The sequence below is a fragment of the Grus americana genome, chromosome 4, assembly GCF_028858705.1.
Source record: "Grus americana isolate bGruAme1 chromosome 4, bGruAme1.mat, whole genome shotgun sequence".
Classification (NCBI taxonomy): Eukaryota; Metazoa; Chordata; class Aves; order Gruiformes; family Gruidae; genus Grus; species Grus americana.
Window position 1 is genome coordinate 79,686,030 of NC_072855.1, and position 26,788 is coordinate 79,712,817.

The 26,788-nt window shown below is 44.7% G+C and overlaps 1 protein-coding gene and 1 long non-coding RNA gene across 11 annotated transcripts in view; one reads left to right on the plus strand and one right to left on the minus strand.

The window, feature by feature from the left end:
• The window catches only part of ANK2 (ankyrin 2), a 345,813-nt gene that overhangs the window by 203,232 nt on the left and 115,793 nt on the right, over positions 1-26,788 (minus strand). For 5 of the 10 annotated variants that reach the window (XM_054823148.1, XM_054823146.1, XM_054823145.1 and 2 more), the window contains exon 1: positions 17,342-17,515. The exons of 2 other annotated variants lie outside the window; for them this stretch is intronic. In XM_054823148.1, coding sequence (XP_054679123.1) covers positions 17,342-17,500 — 159 coding nt within the window. In that variant the 5' untranslated portion in view covers positions 17,501-17,515. Of the gene's footprint in view, positions 1-17,341; positions 17,516-25,984; positions 26,132-26,788 lie in introns of those variants that run through there. 3 more of the 10 variants (XM_054823147.1, XM_054823144.1, XM_054823152.1) reach the window with 2 other exon arrangements.
• Positions 3,710-8,407, plus strand: LOC129205541 (uncharacterized). Its single transcript, XR_008576772.1, has 2 exons — positions 3,710-3,739; positions 8,285-8,407. It is a non-coding gene; the product is annotated as an uncharacterized LOC129205541 (long non-coding RNA).

Genomic DNA, 26,788 nt, shown 5'->3' on the forward strand with positions numbered 1-26,788 from the left:
CCTGTGCCAGTGCCTCAGCACCCTCACAGGGAAGGATTTCTTCCTAACATCCCATCTCCATCTCCCCTCCTGCAGCTTCAGGCCCTTCCCCTCGTCCTGTCACTCCCTGCCCTTGGCACCAGCCCCTCTCCAGCTTTCCTGGAGCCCCTGCAGGGACTGGAAGGGGCTCTAAGGTCTCCCCGGAGCCTTCTCTTCTCCAGGCTGAACGTATGCTGGCAACCTGCTACATGAACCCCTCCCATTTGACACAAGAGAGTAGTTATCATTTATCACCGGTACCTTCCCAGCTGTTACATAAAAGATCGTGAAAGCATAGCAACGTCCTCAATGTTTTTCAAAACAATACCGTTCTTCTTACAAGTCTCTGCTAAATAATCACTGATCAGAATAAAAATGAAATAAAGAAAAAAAAAAAGCAGTGGAGCGACGCAGAAACCTCTGAAGGATGTCTTCTCACGCTTAAGCTGTTCCGTTCCCTGTAGACAGCCGTTCATGGCATGGAGCTCACAACCCTCATGTCATGGGCCCAACGGATGACTGAAATACCCAATTCTGCAAAAGCTCTGATGGATGAAGACCCATCAAAGAGTGTCATCTTGAAAGAGCCTCAAGAAGACGACAGCTGGGGTACAGAGCTATCGTGAAGAATAACAAGAGATAAGTCAGCTTACTTCTAATTGACCCAGCGCTCAATCCAGAAGAAAATGAGTTCTTGCAGCTTTACCAGCTGTATTAGACTGTATTTCTACAGAAGCCTGCTGTAACAAGATTCTTAAAACGCATTAGTAAATTATAATTAGGGATTTCTTATCCCCTTTCACACGCTTACGAATTAAAAGTCGACAAAGTCAAAGAAAGGCTTCCAATGACTTGGAAGGCTTTGGAGAATCTCCCCACTGATGCAAACAGGAATTGTGTTCGTAAAGGAAAAATGCGAAGCTGGTGTTTTACCAAGGAGAAAACTTCCTGAATTTTCCTTTAGAAGGACTTTCACAGGGCCAACTCCTCACAATGCAAACTTACTGCTGCAGAGGGGTTTATACTAAACCGTTATTTCTACCAAGGAACTTCGCTGAAGAATTCTTCTGAGCCATCACAGATGAAGAGAAGGGTTATCCAGATGCAGAACAAAATGTTTCTGCTTAAGCAAAGGCGTTGTGTGAATCCACACGAGAACATAAACCACGCGTATGGGAAAGCCTCGGTGAACCTGTATACCGGGAGAGCACGTGGAAGACAGACAACTCAGCGTAAGCAGCAAAAAGTGAGAAGATAGCTCCATTTCGCAGTCCTTAATGGCACGGGAGCTCATGCAGATGAATTAAAGCCAATCCCAAAGCAGCTGGGTCAAGTACTGACAGCGCAAAGCCGTATCACTCACCCGGTATAAAGAATCTGCCCAAAATAGTTGGCTTATGGTAAACGTTTCTTAACACACATACACGTTACCTAAGCCTATTTAGCTCAAACACGACAGCAAGTACACCTACGTACGCTTCGCTGACCTCAGTGTTAGCGTCTCGTGGCTTAATTCTTCAGTACAAAAAGAGCAAGGCTTAAAATAGCTTTGCAAATTAAATTAAATTAATCATTTTTACCACGACAACAAGTTTTCCTGACTGCAACAGACTACACGGCCCAGCACCGTGACAGCTAATTAGGCTCGAGCAACGGCGTCAACGCTCCGTTTCGCCACAAGTTCTATGCACTTCTGTGTTGTGACTATATGCAAGCCTTTTTTTTTTTTTTTGTAGTATATTATTGACTTAAAGACAAACCTAATCTCAGACACACATTTACAATTTTGAGAACAGCAAATAGTACTAAAAATCAAATGCGCACATCTTCAGGCTGTATGCATTCTTCTTACCTTAACTTTTTTTTAAAGAACCACCCAGAGCCTTAAAACACTTTAAAAAAATAATTTTTCTAGACGTCTCTTATACTTTCCATAAGTATAAAAGTAGTTCATCTGAATTTTGTATTGTCCCTATAACAACAGGTGTGACAGCGCTTTGGTTAATTCATAAAAATACCTAATTTACAGGAATATTTTTGTAGCAGCCAGCACCAAGATACCGAGCCATCAATCACATGGAGGTGGAGAAGAGACTGCAGGATGCTCAAAATAAATTTCCATACCTGGGGACAAAATTCGTTACTGGGTCTGGGGCTCTTCCCTCATTAGTCAACAGGTTGAGAAACTCCTACACAAATAACTTACTCCGGTAGCAAGGCAGAGGCTGTGCAGCCCGATAACCCTTAAACCTTGCCCAAACTTTTACTCGGAATTGTGCTCAAATCGTTTCTTACGTTCAGCAAAAACTGACCCCGCTAATTGCCCGAGAACGAGGGTGGCTAACAATTCTCTGCGGTGGGCAATCTATTGTGCTGATTTGGGCTTGGTTTATGGAGGCTTCGCTCAGCTGGGAAGCTCGATGGGAGGAGCTGGGACAGACGTGGCAGAGAAAAGCTGCCGTGCAGGGCAAGCGGAGCCACTCTACTCCTGTCCTCAATACTACAAAAGCGCTTCTTCAGCGTTAAAATAAAGGGGTTTTCTTCCGGTAACCTTTACCGTTACCGTACGTCAGCAAGATACTAACGGCCCCTTGGCAAATCTGTATTCTGCAAGCGCGTAAATGAGCGGACGGACAACTCTTGCGTAAACGCACAACACGTCCTCACCGGGAAGTTGAGCCAAAGCCCCGAACTCGGCGGGGCAGGAGTCTCTGCGCTTCTCGGAACGCGACGGCGGGCTCCTGAACGGGGGGGTCTGTGCGTTTGGGAGGTCTCCGAGCACGCAGCCCCAGCGCTTGAAAACAAAAGGAGTTTTGAGTGGGTACGAAATAACTGCGACACCAGAAGGGCTCGATTTACGCTCGGCTACGATCCATTTTACCGGCGTCCCTTCTCCGAACGCAACAGTCACGCTTTTCCCTGCACCGAGACTTCGCGAGAAGCGGGTTAGAGCAAATTAATATTTGCCATCTGAGAGTTTTCTCCGCGCGTTAAAGGCACCGGCGGCTCCGTATCCAAAAGGCAGACGGAAAGAAGCGCTTCTCGGAACTGAACCCAAAATAATTAGCTTCCTACCCTGCTCTGCGAGCCGCTCTCAAATCTGACACTTCTAACAAAGCCAGAGAGGGAACGTGAGCGGCCAGGCTTCCAGTGCCCGGGGAGAAGTGAAGCGTTACTGCTTGGCACGGGTATCCGCACGCAATCGGATCATCACATCACTTCACAGAGAAGCTCAGGAGTTTTGTAGGTAACTCTCAGTGTCTAGGTGTCCGAAACGTCTCTCGGTGGTTCTAAAAAAAAAAAAAAAAAATTCCTATCGAAACTTTTTCAGGTGGAAAATGGCTTGTTCGATGCAACACTCGTAATGAGGCATCTTAGCATCCATCACGAAAATGTTTGTTTTCCACGGAAAAAGTTGGACTTGCTTATGGGGAGGAAAAAAAAAAGAAAAAAGAAAAAGAGGAGGGGAAAAAGAAAAAGAGGAGGGGAAAAAGAAAAAAGAGCAAGCAGGAGAAAAGCACAAAAAATATCTTCCACCCTGCTGAAACATTTCTGCAGAGGAAACTATCATTTCCAACAACAGCAATCATTGCCAGTCTGGATTCAAAATTAATGAGGAGCCTACGGATGAAGGGGAAAAAAAAAAAAATCCCCAAGCAAAAACTACATTTGGCTAGTAATCTCCAGAACGATCCAGCGCTCCTCGGAGCAGTCTTCACTTGTAAGTGAGCCTCTTTATCTGCCGGTTGCTTAACACGCTCGCGGTTATCTGCTTTGGTATCACTTGTCTTGTTGTTTTACCTTCATCTGCCTCGGGGTATGTCTATAAATAACCCTAAACACCGTTCCCATGCTCTTCCGCAGAATCACCAGGCAAGAAACATGCACCGTGGACAATGACGGTTTGGGCTCCAAGAACTTTGAAAAATAATGCAAAATGCACGTGTCGTCATTATTTATTTTTTTTTTTTTTTCAATGTTTGCAAGAAGCCAACGCTGGTATACATTCTATTAAAAAATAAACCTCCAGCTCTGCTGCTCTGGGTGTATTTTAGGAACTAAGGTAACAAGACACACTCACCTTCTGCAAACACCACGTTCTGCAAGTGCCAAGCGGAGAAACCACCCGACAGAACAAGCTACAGAACGGGTACCAGAATAAGGAAGAAAACCACAATATAGCTATTTCTGGGTTGGAGCAGCGGGTCCTTTTTGGTGAGGTAAGGCAGACGGGGCAGAGCAATTGCAGGTTTGTTTGCATATCGCAGCGCAAACAAAAGATTGCTTGGTAGGAACAGGTTTCCCGTTCGGTTTTAACGAAGCCGAGCATGCAGGAGTTCGGCCAAATTCACGGAGAACAGCTTACGAAGTCAGCGTTACGTTGCTCATTGCCAAGGGATTTAAGATACCGAGCGCAGCACGCGAGTCGGTTGCTCAGTGCCGCACCGCTGGCACCGCCGTCTGCAAAGGATGAACGAAAATCCGTCTGGTTTCAACCCACGCGGCCGACCGAGCACGAGAGAAACCAATAAACGTGCCAAGACAGCCAGAGATGGAAGATGCAAAATACAGCTAGTTCTTGTATTTATCACACAATTAAGATCTTTACATATATATATATATATATATATAACACTCCCAATCCTTGACTATCGTTATTACTGTGAATCTCTATCTATTTTAGCATCATTTGAAAAGAAAACCCTTTTGCGTTTGGCCTCCAGTTTGTATTTCTGCAGGCCAACGTGTTTCCAGCTGCCTGCGAGGGCATCCCCTGCCGAGCCGTTTCGGAGCGGCGCGCTCCCGGCTACGCTCCACGGTTTGCTTTTCAACAGCTCGGGCAATTACACAGAAAGCGGCACCAGTGCAGAGCAGCAAAAAGTAAAAGCAGCTTAAACTATGCAATTTTTTTTTTCCTCCAGGAAGGATGCACATAGGAGATGAAATCGCAACAACCTGCCACGCTTTTCTATACAGTTTAAATTTCTTATGCCGCACACAAAATAAAAACCCCGCGCTGCACGGGCGCTGCCTGTGATATACATCGGAGTGTATGTGCCGGGGGGTGCGCCCGCCGTAGGATCAAAGTTACGACTACTAAATCGTTTCTCCTTCTTCCTCTTTCCCACTAAAAGCACATGAAGCAAGAATTCCGTTTGCAGCTTTTTTAAAAAAAAAAAAAAATTTAGCAGGTAGATCATTCAAAGGCGAAGGCGCATCTTCAGGTAGCTACAAAGAAGGAATGCCTTTATAAACGGTACAGTCTGAGCTCGGTATTTTTATTTTACAATTACACTGCACCAGGTGTTCAACGAACGGCCAGCAGCCCCCCGTTATCACCCGGTGTGGATCTGGCGGAGAAGTCAAAGGAATGGCGCCGATGAGGACCTGTCCTTTGAAGCGGTCCTCAATAAAGTAGAAGGAATATGGTAACCAGGACACTTTCTGTATCATTTCATTCCCCTGCCAGACACATTTGGTCATTCACAAACCCAACAGAGATGTACTACCTTAGTAATTCGCTTCCATCCGGAGGTAGTAACATCACCGACCCAAAACTTGTTTGAGCTGTTCTAGGAGGCTGAACGGTTCCCTTTGAAAAACTGGGCTAATTACTGTAATCCCCTGCAGGGTGACTGATGTGGCAAAATCTCAAGAGACAGGAACTGGTGAGGGAGTGACATCAGGCTCAGGGACAAAGTCTCTTTCTACTGATAAACTGGGTGCGCTCAGTACCAGCAGCTGTAACTGATGTTTATTTCCTTTGTCTGCATTTTCCCCATATTCACATAGCATAGACACCAGTAGCGGTCAAATAGATTGCTAACCAACCTGTGGAAAACACAGTTAACAATTCAAAGCCAACAAAATAGAAGCATTTCAGGTTGAGTTTTGCTTTAACAGAGCATGAAAATCGCCAATCTGCTCATCTGATTTGTACCAAAGTTGTACTAGAAATAAGAAAAAAAAAAAAAAACCCACAAACCAAAACCTCCCAGAACCAGCATCGTGCTGGAATTCAGAAGTTATCTGCGTCAGCTCTCAGGTTGCTACACACAATGCCTTCCTATAATATTACCCAGGTATTATACCTGCATTTAGTCCCAGGGAAAGGCGACCCAGAGGAGCGCTGGAAGCCCTTGAGGGCAGGATGCAACTCCCTGCTTGGAGAAATGCCGTAGAAGGACCTCCTCCTCCTTCCGAGGCAGGAGAGTTGATTAACTGCAAGCGCTGCTATCGCAATTTTTAAGGAATGTGGCTACTGGAACAGAAAGAATAGACTTGCACACCAAGCGGAGAAGGAAGAGTTCCTGACCGGTCAGCCGAAATTCTGATACACAGAAAAATACTTCAAAACCCGATTAAACAGTCAAATCGTCAAGGTTTTGAGCAAGGCTCTGTTGACCTACCTATGAAGCATTGTTGCCCTTTGAAATCTCAAGTGGTGACTGTCAGACTTCTGCAAGACCTGCCCTATCGTATCGTATCGTCCCTCCCAGGCAGCCGTAAAGCTGCCTTAACGACACCCACGCGCCTCAGCGGAACTGGAACTGGCAAACAGCTTCCTCCCGCCTGGATCTCGGGGAAAAAATTTGGATAACCTTCACAAAATTACCCAGAGGACTTCAATAGCAACGGGGAAGCCCTGACGTAAAGGGAATAACGAACGTAAGGAGCGGGCAATGTGAAGTTGTTAAGAACTCATCACGTCAAATAAATCAAAAATTTTGGGGGTGGTTTTATTTTAATAAGGCCTTTTAAATGGATTTTTATAAAGAAACTGGTATGGAATAGATGGAGACAGAATAACAAGAATAAGGCTGTTTCCTAGTAGAACAGAGAAAAAAAATGTTCTTTGCTATGCATCTCTGACCTGCGAATGCTGGAGATGAGATACTGGATTTAAAAAAACCCTTTCATCAGCCAAGTACGTGGCTCTTGCCTACAGAAACGCTGAACCCACAGAGAGAAGTCGAAGCTTTTTTTTGGTGTATGAAAAACACAGGGCTATACCGTTCCTCCAAAACAGTTTGAAAGGTAATAACCCGGTATTGGCTACAGAAAGTCTTGTTTATCTAGTAACACCAAAGTCCAAAGTCCCAGTTAAATACAGAACAGGAAAAATAACCGTCCTGCTTGAGTGGATTACCCTGCTCGCTAAAACTTTGCAACTTGGAACAAACCTGCCCGCTTGAAATATTTCAAACAGAAAGTTTTGCAAAAACTCGTTCTTGTCGCCAGGAACCCAACCTTCGTTTCAGACCAGAGTAAACAAAATGGAAGGGATGAGATTAATAAAGCCGCCAGAGATGCAACTGTTGCACACCTCAAGGACTCCTTCATGAACATAAAGAGCTGCAAAAAAAGATTTTTCCGGACAAAACCAACAGCCCTGTAATTGTGCCACTGTTGAAGGAAGATATTTCAAAGCAGCTGGAGTTACTCAGCAGCAGCAACGGAGGATAACACTCTGAAACCATGTATTGTACCGTACGCTTACTTGGAAAATGATTTTGTAATCCTGGACAGGGATGCCCCGTGTAATTTACGGGCACAAATTCAAGGCTGACCAGGGTCAGCGTCAGCAACCACGCGGAAAGCCTCAGCAAAGACTACGGAGTCTGCGGAAATTTCAGCGGCTTGGAAGGTAAAACGTAGCTGGGGAGCTCCATCAGCTGGAAGAGGAGGGGATGGAATCAGATTTGCCTTATCATGCTGCCCAAAACCCGAGCCCATAAGGTGATTCCGCAAGAGCTTTCTACATGTCTACCTTAGCTGCTTCCCCACCGCTGGTTTACACTTCAAACATCAGAAATGGGCACAATTAGACAAAAAAGTTTCTTTAAAGCAAGCAGACATCAATCAATAATTCTATCCATCTCCCCATTTCATACACATTCCATATATTCTTCTGCTCTAGTTGGTGGTGTTTATGCAGTCATCCGTTAACTTTATTAGCTGATGGTTCCAACACAAATGCAGAACATACATATCTCCTTACTCCGTTTGTCTCTTCAAAAGCATTGCCTAGTTCTACATAAAAAGCCTTCCTCCAAAAACAATCGGAGGAAAAAACTCTGAGCCTGCTGCAGATATGCTAATTCCAGCGTACGTCTTACTTATTAACATTTGCCTTTGATTTGGACACTTGTTTCAAGAAAATTAACATACAACACAGAAATTATCATAGATATTACAAAGCATGAAATTAATTTTAACATTTCTGTCTTTTTTTTTTTTTCCCCCCTCCTTCCTTCCTGTCCAGTCAGAACACGTGTTACACGGATCGCAAACGGGGACCGGTGTCTCTCATACATCATTTTCCGTCAGGTGAATTTTGGTATCATCCAAAGTGGCTTTTGCCCTGCAGCATAAAAAATTGGCCCGGCGGAGTTCCTCCCGGATGCCTTAACTGAAGGCGAGCATCTTCAGCTCCGACCGAGTTCGACGACAGCCGCGCAAATAGTAGTTTGCGGCCAGTAATTAAATTCATTTGCAAGCTAGATTGCCTGCCAGGCTGTTAATTCACTGTAGATTAGATAGGCAACAAAGTTATACACTGCACATAGCCAGTCATAGGAAAACAGCTTTTTTTTTTTTCTGGAGGGCTATTTAATTGTAATTTCTAGAACCACAGAAATTATTTGATTTTCCATAAATATTTTGCCAAAATATTTACTTCTCAGAATCACAAGGTAGTTTGCCATTAAGAATCACTGCCTTCTAGCTCTAACGGGGTAGTGTTTGTGCAGCAACCTACTATCACTATTTTATCCTTTTAAAGGGAATATTTGAGAAAGTATATATAAAACACACGCTTTCATAATGCTGTGGAGGATGTTTTAAGCAGCGGTAAATTGTACAAGAGCACTACTAAGGCCAGGACGGACACCCATAGGACCTACGGGTGACCGTGCTCCGCAGGCTACCCGTAAGTAACCTATCGTGCAGGAGTACAGGGCGCATATTTTACAACAACGTCTTAAATGGCACAAGATCCCAAAGCGGGTGAGCTGCAGAAATCTCTTGAATCAATTTGCCTACGGGGGAAAAAAAAACAAAACAAAACAAAACAAACGACAAAAAAACCCCCAAACCAGCCACATACACCCTCGCCATCCCCACTAAACACATATTTTAATTATTTCTCAACATTTCTTGGTCTTCCTTATTTGCAACTTTGATTACAGCTATCCAAAGTCCATCCCTCCACTTCTTGTCTGCAAATAACGACCCACGCCAGCACGTTCACGCTTTGCTCTGAAAGCTGTTATCAAAGACAAGAGTTTATCTCCAAGATGCGCTTTAAAGCCAGCACCACTCACGCTAAAAAAAGGCATAGTAAAATCGCTTAAATATCATTTTCCCAAAGGGAATTAAAAGATTGCAGCCTGGGATTTAAGAAAAGTCCCAGTGACATCGTGTCCTTTAAACCTGGTGTGATTTGCAGGGTACCCTGACTTAACGTTCTCCGCATCTTCACCGAGATACATTTCTGAGGCGACGTACACACATAAATACATGCCGAGCGAGCTACAAGGGAATATTTAAATAAATGCAGCTAAACTGATACAAACCCTTCCGAAAACTCTCTTAGGGCTCTTAAAAGTCAATGACTTTTTTTTTTTTTTTTAAAATGTAAACCATGAGAATTAAATCTGTATAGGGTTTCACATTAAAACACAAATGCAAATACAGCGCAGACGATAAGAGGCTGAGAAGTCATGCCTAAGCTGCTCTGAACAATAACATCTTGCCAGCTGCAATACGGAAATACGGAAAACTAGTGACCCCAAGAGAGCAGCGGGTACATTTCAAACCATCTATTCTTTAGATACCAAAAGAAATAAAATAACCGTGCTGTTTTACAGCCTTCCTCTTTTTTAAAGCAGCAGTCCAATTAATTCAAATGCTATTTGCCCTGTTTGGCACATCATCAAGTCAAACTCCACCTGACTTAATTAAGCTCTATTGAAACGATAGCGCTCATTATGGAGGAGCTGAAAGCCTGAGCCTGCCCAATAGAAAGAGCGAGAGCCTGTTTCATTTTAAAAAAATACCTTAAAAAGACAGATTTTCCACAACTACGGTGATTGGAACGTCGCGGTTTAGGCCCATAAAGATTGGGTTTTGCAAATCTGTGACAGAAATACGAGTATTCTGTTAAAGTACGTCAGAACAGGCTTTTTGCAGAGAGAAGCAGGGCAAAGCGTTACGAACTGGTTGTGCCCAGAAAACGACCGGTGCAATGGGAATGTATTTCAAATGCTCCTAGTGTATCTCCACAGAAAAAACCCTGGGGGAAAAAGTACAGGAAACTTTTACTCTCAGAGTGGGGGGGACAAAAAAAAAAAAAAAATCTCTTGCTAAAGGATTTCTCATAAACTGCGGAAAACAAAAGACCGGCGAGTATATCCTGTCAAGCAAAAATATCAGCAAAGGTAGGAAAGGAAGATGACCTCAACTGTATTGGGTTATGGCACGGATCAAGGTCTTTCCCTCAAACGGTTGACCTAGGAAGGTATTTCCTTTTGATGCTATCCCAACTCAACAGACATGAATGAATTAGGTCTCCTGATAAACCTGAGGGGGGGAAAAAAAAAAAAAGAAGAGAAAAAAAGCACTCGATTGCCTAGTATGGTTGCACACAGCCGCAACAAAAAGAACAAGAGGTCTTCTGGTCAGGGAGATCTGCTCTAACCTATTTGTCCCCAGAAGATTTCGGACTTCAGGCGCACGGGGTGTCTTTGGTCCTCAGGTCCAGCCTCCTGATGTTGCAAGCTCGTAGCCATACGTTTCTTTACCTCCATGCTAAAATAGAGAACTTACTTGCCTCTACTCTCTTAGCAGAGAGTTCCTCCAGAAGGTCATTAATCGAACTGTTACAAACAGTGTAACTTCAGGCCTACACTTCATCACAGAACATTTATATCCATTTACTGTCTGCGCCAACGTTTTCATCTCTTCCAAAACAAGCTCCTTTCCCCAGCCTCCTCAATGGCCTTTTCTGCCCTGTTCCAATTCCAGATTATCTTTGTAAAGCCTGGGTTATCAAATTTTGCATATCGTTCCAGACAAGATGTCGGCAGCGTTTTGTACTCCGCCACCGACATTCACCGTCTCTACCGAAAAAGACCGTACTTGATGTTATCACAGAAGCGCCTTTTTATGGCTATACCAAATCCGTGGGCCACCTTTATCCTGCAATCAGCTATTACATTAAGGTCCTTCTCACCTTTGACTTCTAAAACATCAAGAGCTAAGACTGTAGCGGAAAATTTTATTAGGCCACAACTGCACGATCTGATACTGCGTACCAGTACGTTTCATCCTTTTTCTACGAGATCTCTTGAGCACTATTCATTCTTCCCGTGTCCCACCCTTCACAACCCTGCAGATTTCATCAGCAAGTTCCTATTTCTGGTGCCAAAAATGAAATTCTTTCAAAAAACAAAAACAAAACAAAACAAACAAACAAAAACCCCCACCAAAACCAAACAACAAACTCAAACTCCAAAAGTCATCAGTCTTCTGGTTCAGCCTTATCTGTCAGGTTCCCTTCAAGTCATTGGCATCTCTGCTTCAACCAAGTCCTTACTGCCAAGACAGCAAGCGAGTTCCACCCAGACTCAGCAAAAATGTTAAAACTAAACATGAAAGCACAGACATTTTGATGCTTTACCTGTATATATAGTCCAAGGGGTTACAGACAGAGCTGGTTGGGAATTTCCCCGTTAAAGAAGTCCCACTTATATTGATTTCTACTCAAACAACGTCAAATCTTGTTCATTCCCTTCCTATCTCCTACGGTCGTTGTTCGGCCCAGACGCCTATGGTTCCTACCTTGAGGCTACCCTCTTTTGCCTGGCTGGAGCCCTGGGAATTTCGATTTCCAAACCCAGAGGCCAACTCAGACATGGTTCCTGCTCCCTCTCAGTCGCTAATTGCCAGAAGGAAACAAGAGCTTTGAGTTCCCAGATCTAAAGTCTTCTGAAAATTTACTACACAAAACATTGGGGTTTAATTTCTTCTTTATATTCTAAAACAAAATGAGATGGGCTCTTTTTTTTTTTTTTTAATATAGAATTGCAACAGAACATAAATTTTGATAATTAGCCAAAACGTTACCAGATGTAAAATTACTCATAGGCTACCCTGGGACAGCACAGCACTGAACGAGAGGTAGTCTCATCTGCGACGGTCTACAACTTTTTTCTGTCCCTTCTGCACTAAATGTTTAGGATAATAAAAGACATTTCCTCAAGATATTTGTAGCTGGAGGCACTGCCCTAGCAGCTGTGAGAGCTCTGCTATTTGTCCTCCATAAAAAGTTAACTCTGAAGCCTTGAAAAGGCGAGAGAAACCACACATACATTTTTCATATCGTATTTGCTCATGTCCCTGAAACCCAAGAACTCTTTTGTTCACTGCTTTCGATGAACAGTGGATATACACACCAAGAGGGACACGGGCAATTAAGCCCTTACCCCAAAATATGTTTGAGAACCAATCCACAACTTAGTATTCTCGGTGGGAAAGCAAGTGCTCGGCATCATATTAGATCAATCCCTAATTTTGGGGACTGAGCGAAACTTTAAGTAACAAAAGCCATCACGCCGTTCCTTCTCCTTGGCGCTTCCCCCTTGTTGATGCGACTATTGCACAATGGAGAGCACCTACATCTTGTCTTAAGAGCAAATCTTTAACGTCACAATGTTGCCAGAGACACACCTGTTATATAAACCGAATGACTTAATACTGCTTATATATAAAACATATATCAAGATCACTACAGAACAATTAAGCGTAGCGTCTAAATGTTGCGTCTATATTTCTTATACTCGGAATGAACGCCAAATGCTTCACAACTAGCGTGCTTTATACGAATGACAGAAAATTTCACGATCCGTATAAAACTGCATGCATCAACCCATGGCATCGGAATAGGCGGAAATTAGCGGAGATCTCACGTTTATAAAAGTTGTCTTATAAAATACTAGCAAAGAGGTGGGGGACAGGAACCTCTTCTACTAACGACTGAGAAGCTGCTCATGAACCTTGGGATGCCGATGCCCGATACACCTGCTGTCACGGCAGCTCTCAGGAAGCCCGGCACCTGCACGGGGGTACCAACACCGCTGGCACAAGGACAAAAAACTTGAATAAATTCTATACTAAATACTTGGCTAGCAGCCGAGTCAAGCAAGACAGACGTTTTGGGCATATTCTTTACAAATATCAAGGGAAGAGATGAAGGAAAGAATTGCTGACAAAAAGCCCACATTTTTTTTTAGAAACGAAATGCAATTCTCTTCCAGGAGTTATTCCTTTTTTTGGATTTCAAGTTATTTTCCTAAAAACCTTTCCATAATTTTTTCTTCTGTGGGTCTCCATTTTACTTCACTGAAATTACGTTACGTGCCAGCAATCCAATTGTGAAACCTCTGCAGTTAGTAAATTCCCAGAGGCTACAGAAACATTTCTTCATTTAGAACAGCTGAAGAAATATTTCTTTATCCAGACAGACAGATACATTGAAGGCATTTAACAACCTAAAAAAAAAAATATCACTGAGCACTACATGGAGTGACATGTGTAGTTGGAGTGGGCAAAGGTCTTCAGGAATCATTTGAACCTAGTTTGCGGCCAAACCCAAAGATTTACGTCAACTTTAACAGACGCTGAATGAGATCAGTGTAAAGGAAGGACGTTTCTTCCACCTCTGTTCTGAAATGCTTTCTGAGACAGAACGTAATTAAAATGGAACTTTACAATTTTGTACAGCAATACCTATGAGTAGCAGAACAAATATTTATAGTTGTATTTATGAGACCAAAAACGAAACAATACTCTTAAAAAGAAATCTGAAAGATGGAAGGAATCGTACCTTGACATTTCCTGCTAAGGTCTCGAGGGTTTTTTGAAACGCGCTCAAACATATACGCTTAATTTACTCGTTTGTAAGTTACTGGTACACTAATTCATTTGCCTAAAAGAGTTTTTCATTCCTTACAATCACAGTGAGCCCGAATAACCCCTGCCATTATTTGTAAGGTTTTCCACACCTGGAAGTTTCTTTGCAGCTCTTCTGCACCGGAACCTCACTCTGCAACGCTCTAGAGCGCTCACACGTAACGCTAACAACCGCCTCCGCGCAGCATCGCCCTTCCGCTGCTCTCAACCACGGCCAACGCGAGGGTGAAATTCTGGACACCGATCACGGGAAAACTAATTGTTCACATATTGACCTCAGTGCCAATAATTAAAATGATGATACTACACTAGGTTAAAAAAAAACCCTGAATTTCCAGCAAAATAATGGCTCATGTAGTCAATGCGCTTGCTTGTGTCTAGTTCCAGCTTTCTTCTTGCTGATCTTCTGTCTGAACATCAACTCCAGAAACCTTCAGTAAAATTCTGCTACCGCCTCACCTAGCAAGTTTAATAATGCCTTCAAAAAGGAGCGAGATGCTTCAGTGCCGCACATGATAGAACACCAAGGTATGCTTCGCTACGGAGTAAAGCAGGGGGAAGATAGCCCTGCGTCTTGACAACGCCATAAAATGAAATACAAAAGAACTGACAACATGCAGTGAGACTTACTGTTTGATGTCTTGTTCTTCAAAAAAAAAAAAAAAAAAATCAGTGAAAATAATCAACTCTCGCCAGAAGAAACTGTTTTAATGCCATCTGGAATAAATAATCCACCCATACATTTCACCACCTCCAGGTGATACGTGATGGACTTACTCAATCCTTACTGCTGAGATACAGGTAGGTCGTACCTGAGCACTGCTCTTGTGTTTTACAGGTGAACTGATGTGCTTTGGTAAGATAAGTGTCTGTTTCTACAGGTTTCTGTTTGCTGAATTTTATGGCACAAGCTGGGAAATGGACTGATGGGATTATAAGCTTTCCACAAACATCAATATATACTAATGATCGTCATTACTATTGCAATAAAACCATCCCGATAATTTTACTAAGTAAAAAGGGAAAAAATTCCAGAGAAGGATTAAAGACTTGGCCACAGAATTTATGAATCCGAGCTCTAAGTATGTTGAAAATTAGCCGTAATTCAGCTATTAACGTAGCTACGCGCCATAAACATCCAGGGTAAACAAGGAAACACTCGACTCATTCCTGATGGGCTGAATCTCCAAGCCTTTAAAGGGCAGGCAAATTACCGAAGTCAACAGAAATCCTTCCATTAACCAGGAAACTTTGACTCAGGCTCTGAAAACTGAGTTGTGGAGTTTGTCCGAATGCAGCTAAGATAAGGGTTTGCTTTCCGGGGCGCGTCTCAAGATCTTAGTGTTAAAATCAACCTGAATGAGTCCCTGAATACTTTGTGTAACCTCTGAGAAAAGACTTTGGGCTCAGAAAGTCTTCAAATAAAAAGTACAGGGCACGGAGAGCAAAGAGAAGAGGCAGAGTTTTAAAAAGGGGTTGTGGGGGGGGACCCTTGGAGCTGGTGCCTAGCAGGGAAACGGGGGATCGCTGGGTTCGCTGCCCTGCTCCGGCACTCGCGCCTGAGGCCGCCCGGGGCAAAGCACTGCAAAAGCAACCGGCTGCAGCGCGAGGCGCTAAGACCAAACGTAGCCTGTAAAGCACGCTGGCTGCAACGAGGAAAAACGCTACCTGAGAAAACGACTGTGTGTTGACATCACCGTTATCAGAACGGCAGCCCGATCTCAGTCGGTTGAGCCATGCGTTACAGTGACGTCAACCGCACTCTCATTTCATTTGCATTCCTACAAATCACATTTTAGATAGGAAAAACCCACCAAATAATTATGTGCTTTTCATACTGTTCCAATAAAGGTTTTTCGTAAGTACACAACAGTGAACAAGATCCAGAATTTTCTCTCTGATGATCTAAGTCAAGCACTGAAAGTGCCACACAAGAAACAGCTCGTCTCCGTCCCTTCCCACCCCGTCTCCTCCTCAGCAAGGAGGACAGGAACTCAAGCCCGGGTCAGCGTCTTGCTCTGGTTCCCAGGAAGGACAAGCCGTACCCGATTCAGTCGGTGGCTGCACCATCTCACACCACGCGTCACGCTGTGACCTCAGCCTTGGAACAGAGAAACGCAAAGCCGTGACCCCATCGGCTTCAGAACTTATTGCTAAACAAGATTACAAACACCACCGCTATGTTACGGACTTTGGAGACTGGAAACTATCCCAGTCTGAAGCGTTTGCTTTCCCTCTGTGTTCACTAGGGCTTCTCTTTTTTGGGGGAGATCAACTACATCCATTCTCTCAGAAAGTTTCAGCAAAAGGTTAACCGTTTGTTCCCTCCTTCAGAACAAACCACGACAAAATTAAAAAACAAAAAATAATAATAATTTCATCATCACGATAATCCTCCCAAGAGGACGGATGGGAGAAAATAAACAAAGGTCCCAGCCCAAACATCACCCACCCCCATGGATGATCCATTAACTCTGGTCCCCAGCACCAACGCCCGACCCATAAAGCTTCACTGATTCCAACTCGTACTCGACCGGTTTGTAACCGTACCTTTGTCACTTCAATTACATCCATTAAAAAGGTTGACTTTCATTAATTGTATTTACGGCTTTCATTTAGCAATTGGTTTTTTAATTAAATGTATCCGGTTTCCATTTGGATGGAGCTACATTGTGCAGAAGGGATTTCCAGCAGGATTTTTTTTTTTTTGTTCATTCACTACAAAAATTGGGATACCGTTCATTTAACTGCTGTACAAATATGAGCCAGACTGTATTATTTCTGTTCAGAGGTAGCAACTGGTTTATAACAAGGATTTCTAGGAAAACCACGTTGTTCATCGCTATCCTAATTGCCGTCGACTATATTTCAAATGGGCCACCCTCACTGCAAAGGAACAATCTCGCATCTCAAGGCGTACATTAGCACGTAATGAGCTCACGGCAACTGTTCTACCATCGAAAGCCATCGCCTGCTGCTTCCGATGGCGATGTCGCTGTGAAAAAAGCAGTCACGCTGACGGCCGGGGCGGGCAGAGAGGCGTGTACGAATACGCAGCGTTAAATATAACGAACCATAAGCCCCCGCACGCAATCACGGCGATCGCAAGCCAAGGGCTTCCTTGGAAAACACCTTCTGCACCGCTCGAAGCAGTTCATTAAAAATAACCGCAACAACAAAAGCCGCGCTTGCCTTTCGGGCGGGGAGCTTACGCCTTCCCTCCCCGACTCTGAAGCGCGCGCCAAAGGAAACGCCCAACTCAACGCTTAATCCGTTTAACTTGCATTTCACGCAAACCGACGTGGTACCAGCAGTGCCAAGGGCTGCATGGGAGGCCACGGTCTCTCACCGGAGCAGTAAGCCTTTGGCAGGGCGGTGACCTTCGGACAAGGCACGGAACGCGTTTCCCATCTTTCTCGTTCCCTGGTTTCGTTGCGAACGCCGCAGCCCTCGGTCCGCCTTGGGCGTGAGCAAGGCAGTCCAAGCGCGAACGGAAATGCCAGCTCATAAAGCGTCTTTCTTCAGCGTGTCAAAGCTAACGAGCATGAATCATAGACCGACTGGAAAATCCGCGCCCCTTCCAGCGCTTCTGTTTTTCTGGTAGAGGTATACACAGCAACGAGAGACCAGACCCTCCGCTGATGAAAGCTGGCAGAGCCCCCTTGGCTGCAGCAAACCTACGCTGACATCCAGCAGAGACCATGGTCCGCTGCCATCAGTCACCACGCACCGGCGGGGGAAATAAAGAAAAAAACCACAAACCCAAAAAACATGCACAAAGAGGCTGAGATAGGGCATAACGACACAGATCCAAATGCATACGTACACAACCCGCAGCCTGCTTCTCCTCGTGTTAATGCCTATTCATTCATTTTTGGATCGGATCATCGCAACGTGTCTACCAGGACGGTCAGATTGGGTTTCTTCATGGTTTGCAAGATGAATAACTGCCACTGTTTTCCTGACATTTATACGCTGGCATCTGCTCTCTGATATTGAAAGCAGCCAGATGTATGAGATATTTAAAACATTAGAAAAAGAGGGACTAGCAGTCTCTCGGTCGCAGGAAAGCAGCACAATTTCCAGTACAGCAAGAGACAAACAAGGTTCACAATCTTCTATAGAAGCCTATAAATTGCTTATAAACTTCATCAGTTCACACCTTCATCTACGCATTTCCAAACTATCACTGGTGTTCTTCAACTACATCGACACATACTCCAGCACTGCTATATAAAGAAAGCCTAGTTAGCGGAACAATTAGCAGATTTAATTGATCGTGAAGCAAAATCGTTGCAGGACTCTGTGCGTTCCTGGCGCCAATTTAAATCCATACGCTCAGATCCCGTGCTACAGCACAATATCAACGCGTGCCATCCAAGACTGGATGAAACAAATAAAAGCAACCAACCACTTCTGAAATACTTAGCCTGTGGCAGAAACCTAAATGCTGTTTCACCTAGAAAATCACTTCAAACTGCAATTACTGCCATTTACTCCATCATTTCCTTAGGAGTCGATCCTATTCTCCAGGGCGCGCTTCATTCATGGACTAAATTTTTGTGAGCATGTGAGCTAAACTAAGAGGGGAAAAAAAAAAAAATCTCAGTAGGTTACAAATTGTTTACCTGCATGCAACCCAACTTCAGGCTAGCTGGAAGCAGCCACAGAGGAGGTGAGATAATCAACCTTTACTCCCTAAATTGCTCTGTGCTTGAGGAACCTTTTTAATCCAAGAAGGTTTGGGGAAGACTAACCAATGGCCACGCATTTGACTTGCGATGCCTGTAAGGATACGCCGCCCTTCTGTTTAAAAGGTGAAGACGTAATACCACATTTCCATCCTCCAAAATCACACTTACAAGAGAGAAAGATGAATTTGAGAATTAATTACATGTTTTTTTTAACTATGAATTGTTCGTGAAAAAGCAGCCTGAAGCAATTTGCTGCCTTTCTCATGCAATTTTAGAAACTGCTCTGAGGGAGCCTTAAACACTGGCCCATCTCCATCCACTTCTTTAAAAGAAAAAAAATTTCCCCTCCTGTATTTGGTGCCAGAGCACAGTGAAATCAAGTGGAAATTAAGGAGAAAATGCAAAATGACTAGGATCACACCGGATGAGCAACAGTACAGCAAACTTCTACTGAAAATGAACTATGGAAATACTAAATTATTCCTATACAGTGTAGGAACAATAACAGCAAGTTCAAACTTCCAGCTCAGCAATTTCTGTCACCAAGACAAAAGCAACCCAACTTAATCAGCTAGGAAAGATTTTGAAATAATTAATTCCTGCAAATAAATGAGGATGTAAGAGCCCCTAGCCATCATCTTATTTTCTTGGCCTCCCTCTGTTCCTTGCATTTCGGAGCTCCAGGGCTCCCAGTGTCTAGCCTAAACATCTACGTGCTGCACATGTCAGTCTCAATTTGTAGAGTGGGGAAAAAAAAAAACCCACAACACTTTTCTAGCCAGAAATGCCGTCTAAAGCATCAACACAGCATGCCCAGCGGAGGCAGGGACGCAGAGCTGCGCGGAACACGGCATCTCGGAGAGGGACAGGCAGGTAAGAGAGGCGGAGAAGACAAGAGGCTGCCCATACATCCCCAGACCGTACGCATCTTGCTGAACGGAGACCGCCCAAAGCGAGAAACGGGCCAGCGCTGGCTCGGTAGGCAAGACTTAAAAAAGCAAAAGAAAACCAAAAAAAGCTGCAGAAGACCAAAGAGAACGCTCACTACGGATATATTTATAAGCATCAGACCTTCACACCGACTTCTCTTATTGCTAAAATTCTGTTTCCCAGATGCTCTTCCATCATACGTAGCGCACCCAGCAGGAGGGGAGGCAGAGAGCACGTGGCTGCCTCCAGCACGGACCCCAACGTCCCCAGAGAGCCAGGACAGGCAAGTCGAAGCCGCCGCCTGAAAGCCCAGCTCAGCCCGCGTCACCGCTGGCCTGCAGGAACACGCGACGAGGCCGCGAGATGTGTGAACGCGGTGCGATACGTGCTATCCCCGACAGCCCCAGGCATCCCGCTGGGAGAAAGGGAAGCGGGCTGGGGAAAAAGGGACTCGCTTCTCTGACTCAAGTGGTGTTTGGCAAACATTGGTGAAAACAAGCAAGAACTGTGAACGATAAATTGGGAGCCCAGAACACATGGCAGGCGGATGCAGGCTCAACACGTCACGCGGTTCTGTATAAAATTCACCGCTCTTATCCAGATGATCTCCTCCTTGTTATCTTCACAATATTTAATCTGTGAAGTGTAGCACTTGCACAAATCTGCTAATACACTGAAATAGCTCCATCCTTTTGTAGATTCCTATTACTCTATTAACAAAACAAAACAAATTTAAAAGACAGATAGATAAATAGATATATATTAAAAAGCTCACAACAAATACATAGAATCACAGAATCATTTTGGTTGGAAAAAACCTTTAAGATCATCAAGTGCAACCGTAAAGGCAGCACCGCCAAGTCCAACCAACGTAACCTTGTAAGTAGTTGTGTCAATTCTAAGACTTGTTCATTGCCTAGTCCATCAGTACAACAGAACACAATAATTGTTGGAGTCACCCTGTTACACTGGAACATAAAGACCTAGAAAAGCCAGGCTCGGCCACGTGCCCGCTATCACGCGCTCTCTCTCCGTCTTACACGCTTTACGATGCTAGAAAAACACCCACAACGGCAACGCAAAATGTGGTAGTCCAGATGTTCAGCTGCATTGCCCATCATTATTTTCCTTGCCTCGCTGCTGTAAATCAATGGAAATCATTTCTCCAGAGCGTCAACCACCACGGGGCTGCCATGAGAGAAGGACGGGGCGTTGCGCTGATGCAATCATCAAAAGCGATGGTTGCTCTGTGGCAACCAGTGACAGAGATAAGGCGCTTTGTCTCATAGTGGGATAAATGCACGTCCCTGTTGTTTTGTTACCATTACACATAGCAACTAAAGCGACAGGGGACAGGCTACAGGAAGGCGAGAAGGAAAAAAAAATACATCTAAGCATTTGTAGCTATGATGTTAGTTTTATACCTGGCACAAAATGCGCTGGAAGCCCTGTGACAGGAAGGAAAGGCAAAGGGAGCGAGCAAAACCTGATCTCACTAATGCAAGAATATCACTGGACTCATATCAGATCTATGACAGCACAAACCACGTTGAAATGTAGCGCGGACATTTAGCAATACGTCTGGTTTGGTCCTTACCAGTCTCTTTACAAACCTATCTCTTGCCTAAAACTAAGTTTGTCTTTCCATCTATTCTCTTCTTCCCAGAGCAAATTCCAGCACCATTTCTCTGCTCGTTTACTCTCACACGAATTGGATTAACTCCAGTGAAAGCAAGGCAGCTCCCGTCCTCTAAAACTGGTTCAGCTGAAAGAAGAATAGAACCTTCCAGACTTACAGAAGCCGCGTTACTAGTAAAATTAACAACATCGAACATCTGCGAGCTGGGTTAACTTACAACTAGAACTTTTGCCTTGTGTTAAAGCCGTTTAGATATCCTAGTCCTGAATGAAAGAAAAGACTGTGGTTTTCCTCACTGGCTCTTTCTGCCTGTTCAGCTTACTGTCTATCATCTGAAGGAAAACCTTCCTTCTTCTAAAACCAGAGGACATGACCTCTCTTAGAAGAGGAGGCGTGCTGTGGTTTCATCTCGGCTGGATCATCAAACGACACAGCAAAGAGCGGTGCTGCCGCAGCTGTTTCTCTGTCACCAGTAATAACGGGATAGCGGGGGAACCAGCAGCAACTGGAGAAGGCTGAAGTGGGACTTTGCAAGTGTGAAATGAAGGCAATTTAGAGGAAACGCCACCCAGCAGACTGGAATGGCTGTCATACAAGTCCCCACGCTGATTTTAGGGAGAGATGGACGCTGGTTCAATTTTTCTTCTGATGGCATTCAATTTTCCACTAAATTTGGTAGCTGGAAGAGTGAAATAACCAGGTAAACAAACATTTTAAAAGACTTAAATAGCCACGTTTACCATCAATTAAGCTGTTGTGTAATATTATTACAGCACCATAAACGACATAAGGAAAACACAGGAACACGGGAGCGAGAGGAACCTCCTCCAGTTGAATCCAGTCCAGCGATACGTTAGAGAAATCACATCTCATTCATAATTAATCAAGTTTCTCCTGGCTTTTTACCTGATTAAACCTATTAGGAGGCTGCTAAAGAGCCTCATTTCCTTTTCCCCTCAGATAGCCTTTTGCTTTAGCAAGCCAAGTTCTTCTAGTTTTTGCATAAGACAGGCTCTCTCTTCTAGCAATCCCTCTCTTCTCTGCACGCTCTGTGTGCATTTGGATTCTTGGTCTTGAACGTAGGTGACCAACATTGCCCTTGCAGTCCAAAACAGGTCTCAATTACCTTATGCTTGGAATGAATAGTCCTAAGGAATCAAAATTACTTAAAAGCATTAGCTTGTACACCGCAATGATTCCATTAGCAAGTATACAACTTCCAGTTGAAAGACCTCTCCTAATACATCCCATTTAATTTTTTCCATAGGTACATTTAAAACAGGAGATGATGCTTAGGTGAGGAAAGAGGTCTCATTTGTCTTCCTTTAAATCAGCATTACAGCTTCCTCCAAGTGTTTTCTAGTATGAGCTTGACTCCAAGGTTTTAATTTCTCTTAAAGAACGGGCAATACAAGTGACAATACTGGAATTCTGTAATAAGCTAAGATGGATTATTCGTGCATCGATCCATCAACGATGTGTGCTTTATGATCAGTGGAGTAAGAACCTGTGGTTTCTGGAAACCCCTTTGCCACCAGTGCTTTTAGTACTAGATACAGGAACATGCTTTATTTTCTACACGATGACCAAGAGTAGTAGTTTTTCATCTGAAACACTCTGTAATAAAAAAAAAAAAAAAAAATCCTTGAGAGGAATTACAGGAATTTGGTACTTGGACACTTCACAATACGCTTGGCAAAACACAGAGGGAGGCCTCAAAAAACTAACATATTATAAATTCTTATTCACTTGCTACGCTACTCCTTCAACACAAAGGATACGTCGGCTACCAAGACGAGAGGACCAACGCACCCCAAGTGCTGCTCTCGGGGGGTTTCCACGCAAGGCCGATCTGTTCGCTTCTGCCTCCAGCAGAATGCACCCTATGCTCTCCAACACCAGAACCAGAGCAACGCAGAAATTTAGCCCAATTTCTTTTTTCCCCAGGAACACAAATTTCACCATATTCGTCATGTGGATGGTAAGTACCACAGGAAAGCTGGACACAACCCTACCGTTGGGTTCACAAACCACAAGCCCACTAGCTCGCTGGAACGCAAAAAGCCACAAACATCACCACGAGGATTAGATTTGGGTTTGGGTGGGTAGCCATCTTCTCCATTTGACCAAAATTTCAGTTTTTCCCATCTTGCATTTGGATGACACTGAAGCTTTTTTCATTCTAAAGTCCGTGTGCTTAAAAAAAAAGCCTGAGGTACTGCTGAAAATCAGAGAAAACCCACATCGCTTCCTAGCTGGGACACCCTCCTGGAACACAGAAGATCCAGCTGAACACTGTAGCCGAGATGCGTTTCTCCCTGTCTCTCCCAATACATAGATCAAACTCATCTGGCTCAATTAATATTTAATTATCCACACAAAAGGGATCAACTTCCACAGAACAGATAGAGGGCATGTTGGATGGCGCAATGCAGCTTCGTTCAGCAAAAGTAGTTCAGGACCTGAAAACAGGCTGCATTACTTCTGATTTTGGAGCTCTCGCACATGGCACTTTCATCTCTGTTCCCAAAAGAAATTGTGCCTACCTAGTCAAAATGCAGAGGAATTCAATCTGGAATTCTTGAACTCTTGCTATTCCAGGGTGTCTCTTTCTCATTTAAAAAAAAAAAAAAGTTATCCATTTTTAGATTTTAAGAACATTATTCTTAAAAAGGAATATTAAAGCCTGGAGCTGTATTTCTTCATGAAGTCGCTACGGGTAAAGCTTCATGACAGCTAATCCAATACCAGACCTGAAACACCAACACCTATTGCATCCAAACTGAGCGATCACAAATTTTTTCGGTCTGCATTCGTCGATTGAAAAACGCCCGATTAATATTTTCTAGTTGGAAAAAGATAACTTTAAAAAGATACCCAAACATTTATTATGTTTTTGAAAAACGAAGACGCATCAGCTGTTGGAAGCCTCTGAATATGGAGACTCAGTATCAGAGATGCTTTCTAAGCATTCATTTGCCAGCTGTGGCATACACTTCTGTTTCAACCTTGAGAGGCTCTGGGCCACTTCACTTCGAAACAAGGGCAAAACAAGAAACCACATATACGTGGATTAAAAAAAAAAAAAAAAAAAAAAAAGAGATGGAAACACCCACTTGGGTTCCTTAGATCTGCAAAATTTCTCCCCTAGTATGCTATTGTTCCCAGACTACCTACCAGTCAAATGAAAACACTGGGTATGCACTTGATCATTTGATTTTTGCTTCCTCACGTGGATTTACATACCCGCACAAATAAACCTTTCAAATTCAGAGGTAAGGCGAAGCAGATATTCCCTCTGCTGCTCGGTTGCGCTTAAATAAAATGCCAACGTGCTATATAAAATCCCCCACTGTGTGGAGATCCAGGCAATATTCCAAGCACGATGGGGTGGGGTGAGGATGTTTTTGTTCAGTTTCTTGCTTAGACTGGATTCTCTCATGCCCTCACGGTTGTACGTACAGAATCTTCCCTCTGCGATAAAAAGGGGCCTAACAGTGTCGCCTATTGCAAAACAGCTTTTCTTCACCGGGTCAAAACCCTTGCAAAAGTCCCTGCATAAGTGTCAGCTCGCAGCTCTAAATATTATTTCCGTGTGTAGCAATTTGTCTTGCTCACATACAACGTTGGTTAAAATGCAAAACACACGCAAAACGAGGGAGGGAAAAATTCACCAGTAAATATACTTTGTGTAGGTTAAATTCTTGCTCATATTGGAGTAATTCCTCACCCTGCAAGCGGTCGCACACGTTTCAGTGGGGTAACTCGCGTTATACCAATTAAGATTAAAGAAGGGGAGGGGAAATAACTCTAAACCAGTTTATGTCATAATTATGCAGAACCACGGACATCTTTCCTCTTAAAGGAGAGAGAAAAACCAAACGGAAATAAATAGCCGCCTACAATTAAAGCCATTAAAAAGAAATTACCTCAGGCAGGGGGTTGAAGCAGCGGGCAACGCTATACCTTGCAATTCAACCATTTACGAACGAGAGACCAGACACACGGAGAAAGTGCCCTGGAAAACTGGGTGTGGCTGGACAATTCACATTTTTACCCAATTATTTTTCATCAGCATCGCTGAATTACCACCGATAGCACAAAAGCCGGCAACGTATCTCCCTACGATTGTTTATAACCCAACGTAAGGAACATCTCTGGAAAAGCAAACTAAAGGTTTATAACCCTGCATCTGTGTCGCTGGAAGAAAAAGGAGCAGAAGCACACAAGTTGAGGCAATACCATCGTGTGCAGGTTTTATATTTCGTCTGTCACAACAAACTGCCCTCTTTCTCAGGGGGAGCTGCAGGGAAACCCGTGCTCAGAAGCATCCGCTGCCTAACGAAGCCAACTTCAACTGAACCGCAAAAAAAAAAAAAAAAAAGATAGAAAGAAACGACCCTCTGCTTAACCACCCGGTTCAGTTATCGCCACGTTATCAATTCCCATATCGAGACAGAGAGAACAGCCTGGCTTGCGGCGTACCAGCGCGTTGGCCACCGGGCTACCGAGCCACCTGCCACCACCAGCACGAAAATCCTTCTCCGGCTTGCCGCACCCCGCTCCCATCGCTCCCCCCGGGACCCCCCCTGACCCAAACCACCGCTCCCAGCCCCGGCTTTACCACCACCACCACCCCCTCCCCAGAGATGGCGGGATGCGGGAGCCGCCTTCCGAGCCCGCATCCCCGGCTGCCTCCGCCCGGCGGGTCCCGGCCCCCGGCCCGCACCTTCTTGGGTCTTTTCCTCTTCTGATTACCGCCGTTGCACTTCTCCCCGCCGTCACTTTTCTGGGCCGTCTCCTCGTTCATCCTTAGCGAGCGGGTTCGCCGGTGCCGAGCCGAGCCGTGCCGTGCCAGCCTCCAGCCGCCCGGCCCCTGCCGAGGGTGGTACCCGCCGGGGGCGGGCCGAGCGCCGTTACCATGGCAACGGCGGCAGCGGCGGGGGGGCGGGGGCCGGCGGAGCCCCGGGGACGAACGGCGGGATGGGATGGAGCGGGGGGGGGCCTCCCGGAGCACGGCGGGGACAGTCCGGCCCCCCCCCCCTTCCCGGGCACAGCCGGTTGTGCCCCGGGAGAAACGTTGGGAGCATCACGGGCATCCCTTCCAGCACGGGGTGGGAGGGAGGGGTACAAAGGCCATCTAGGCCGACCCCACCGCGCAGCGATGGCTTCAGCTCGAGGGGGTTGCTCCAGAAGGGTTCTAGGGATGGGGTATCTACCGCCGTGGGGGAGCAGTTGTTCTCTCCCCGCTCGAAACGTGCCCGCAAAGGTGAAAGTCTCGCTGTAAAACGCACGCTAGGCGCTTCTTTCATCTGCCAGCAAGAATAAACATCACCCTCTTGGACGTTCCTGGCCTGGTGCACTTGTGGAGCAGAGGTTTGTTATGTGCTTTATTTTAAGAAAGGAACTAAGAAAGGAAGAGATTTGTGGAGGAAATAAGTATTTCTGTCAAGAAAGGCTTGTGCCCTCCTTCCTCAGAAACGACAGAACAGCCCTTGGGAAGGCACCAGTGCTTCTCCCTGCCTGGCTGCAG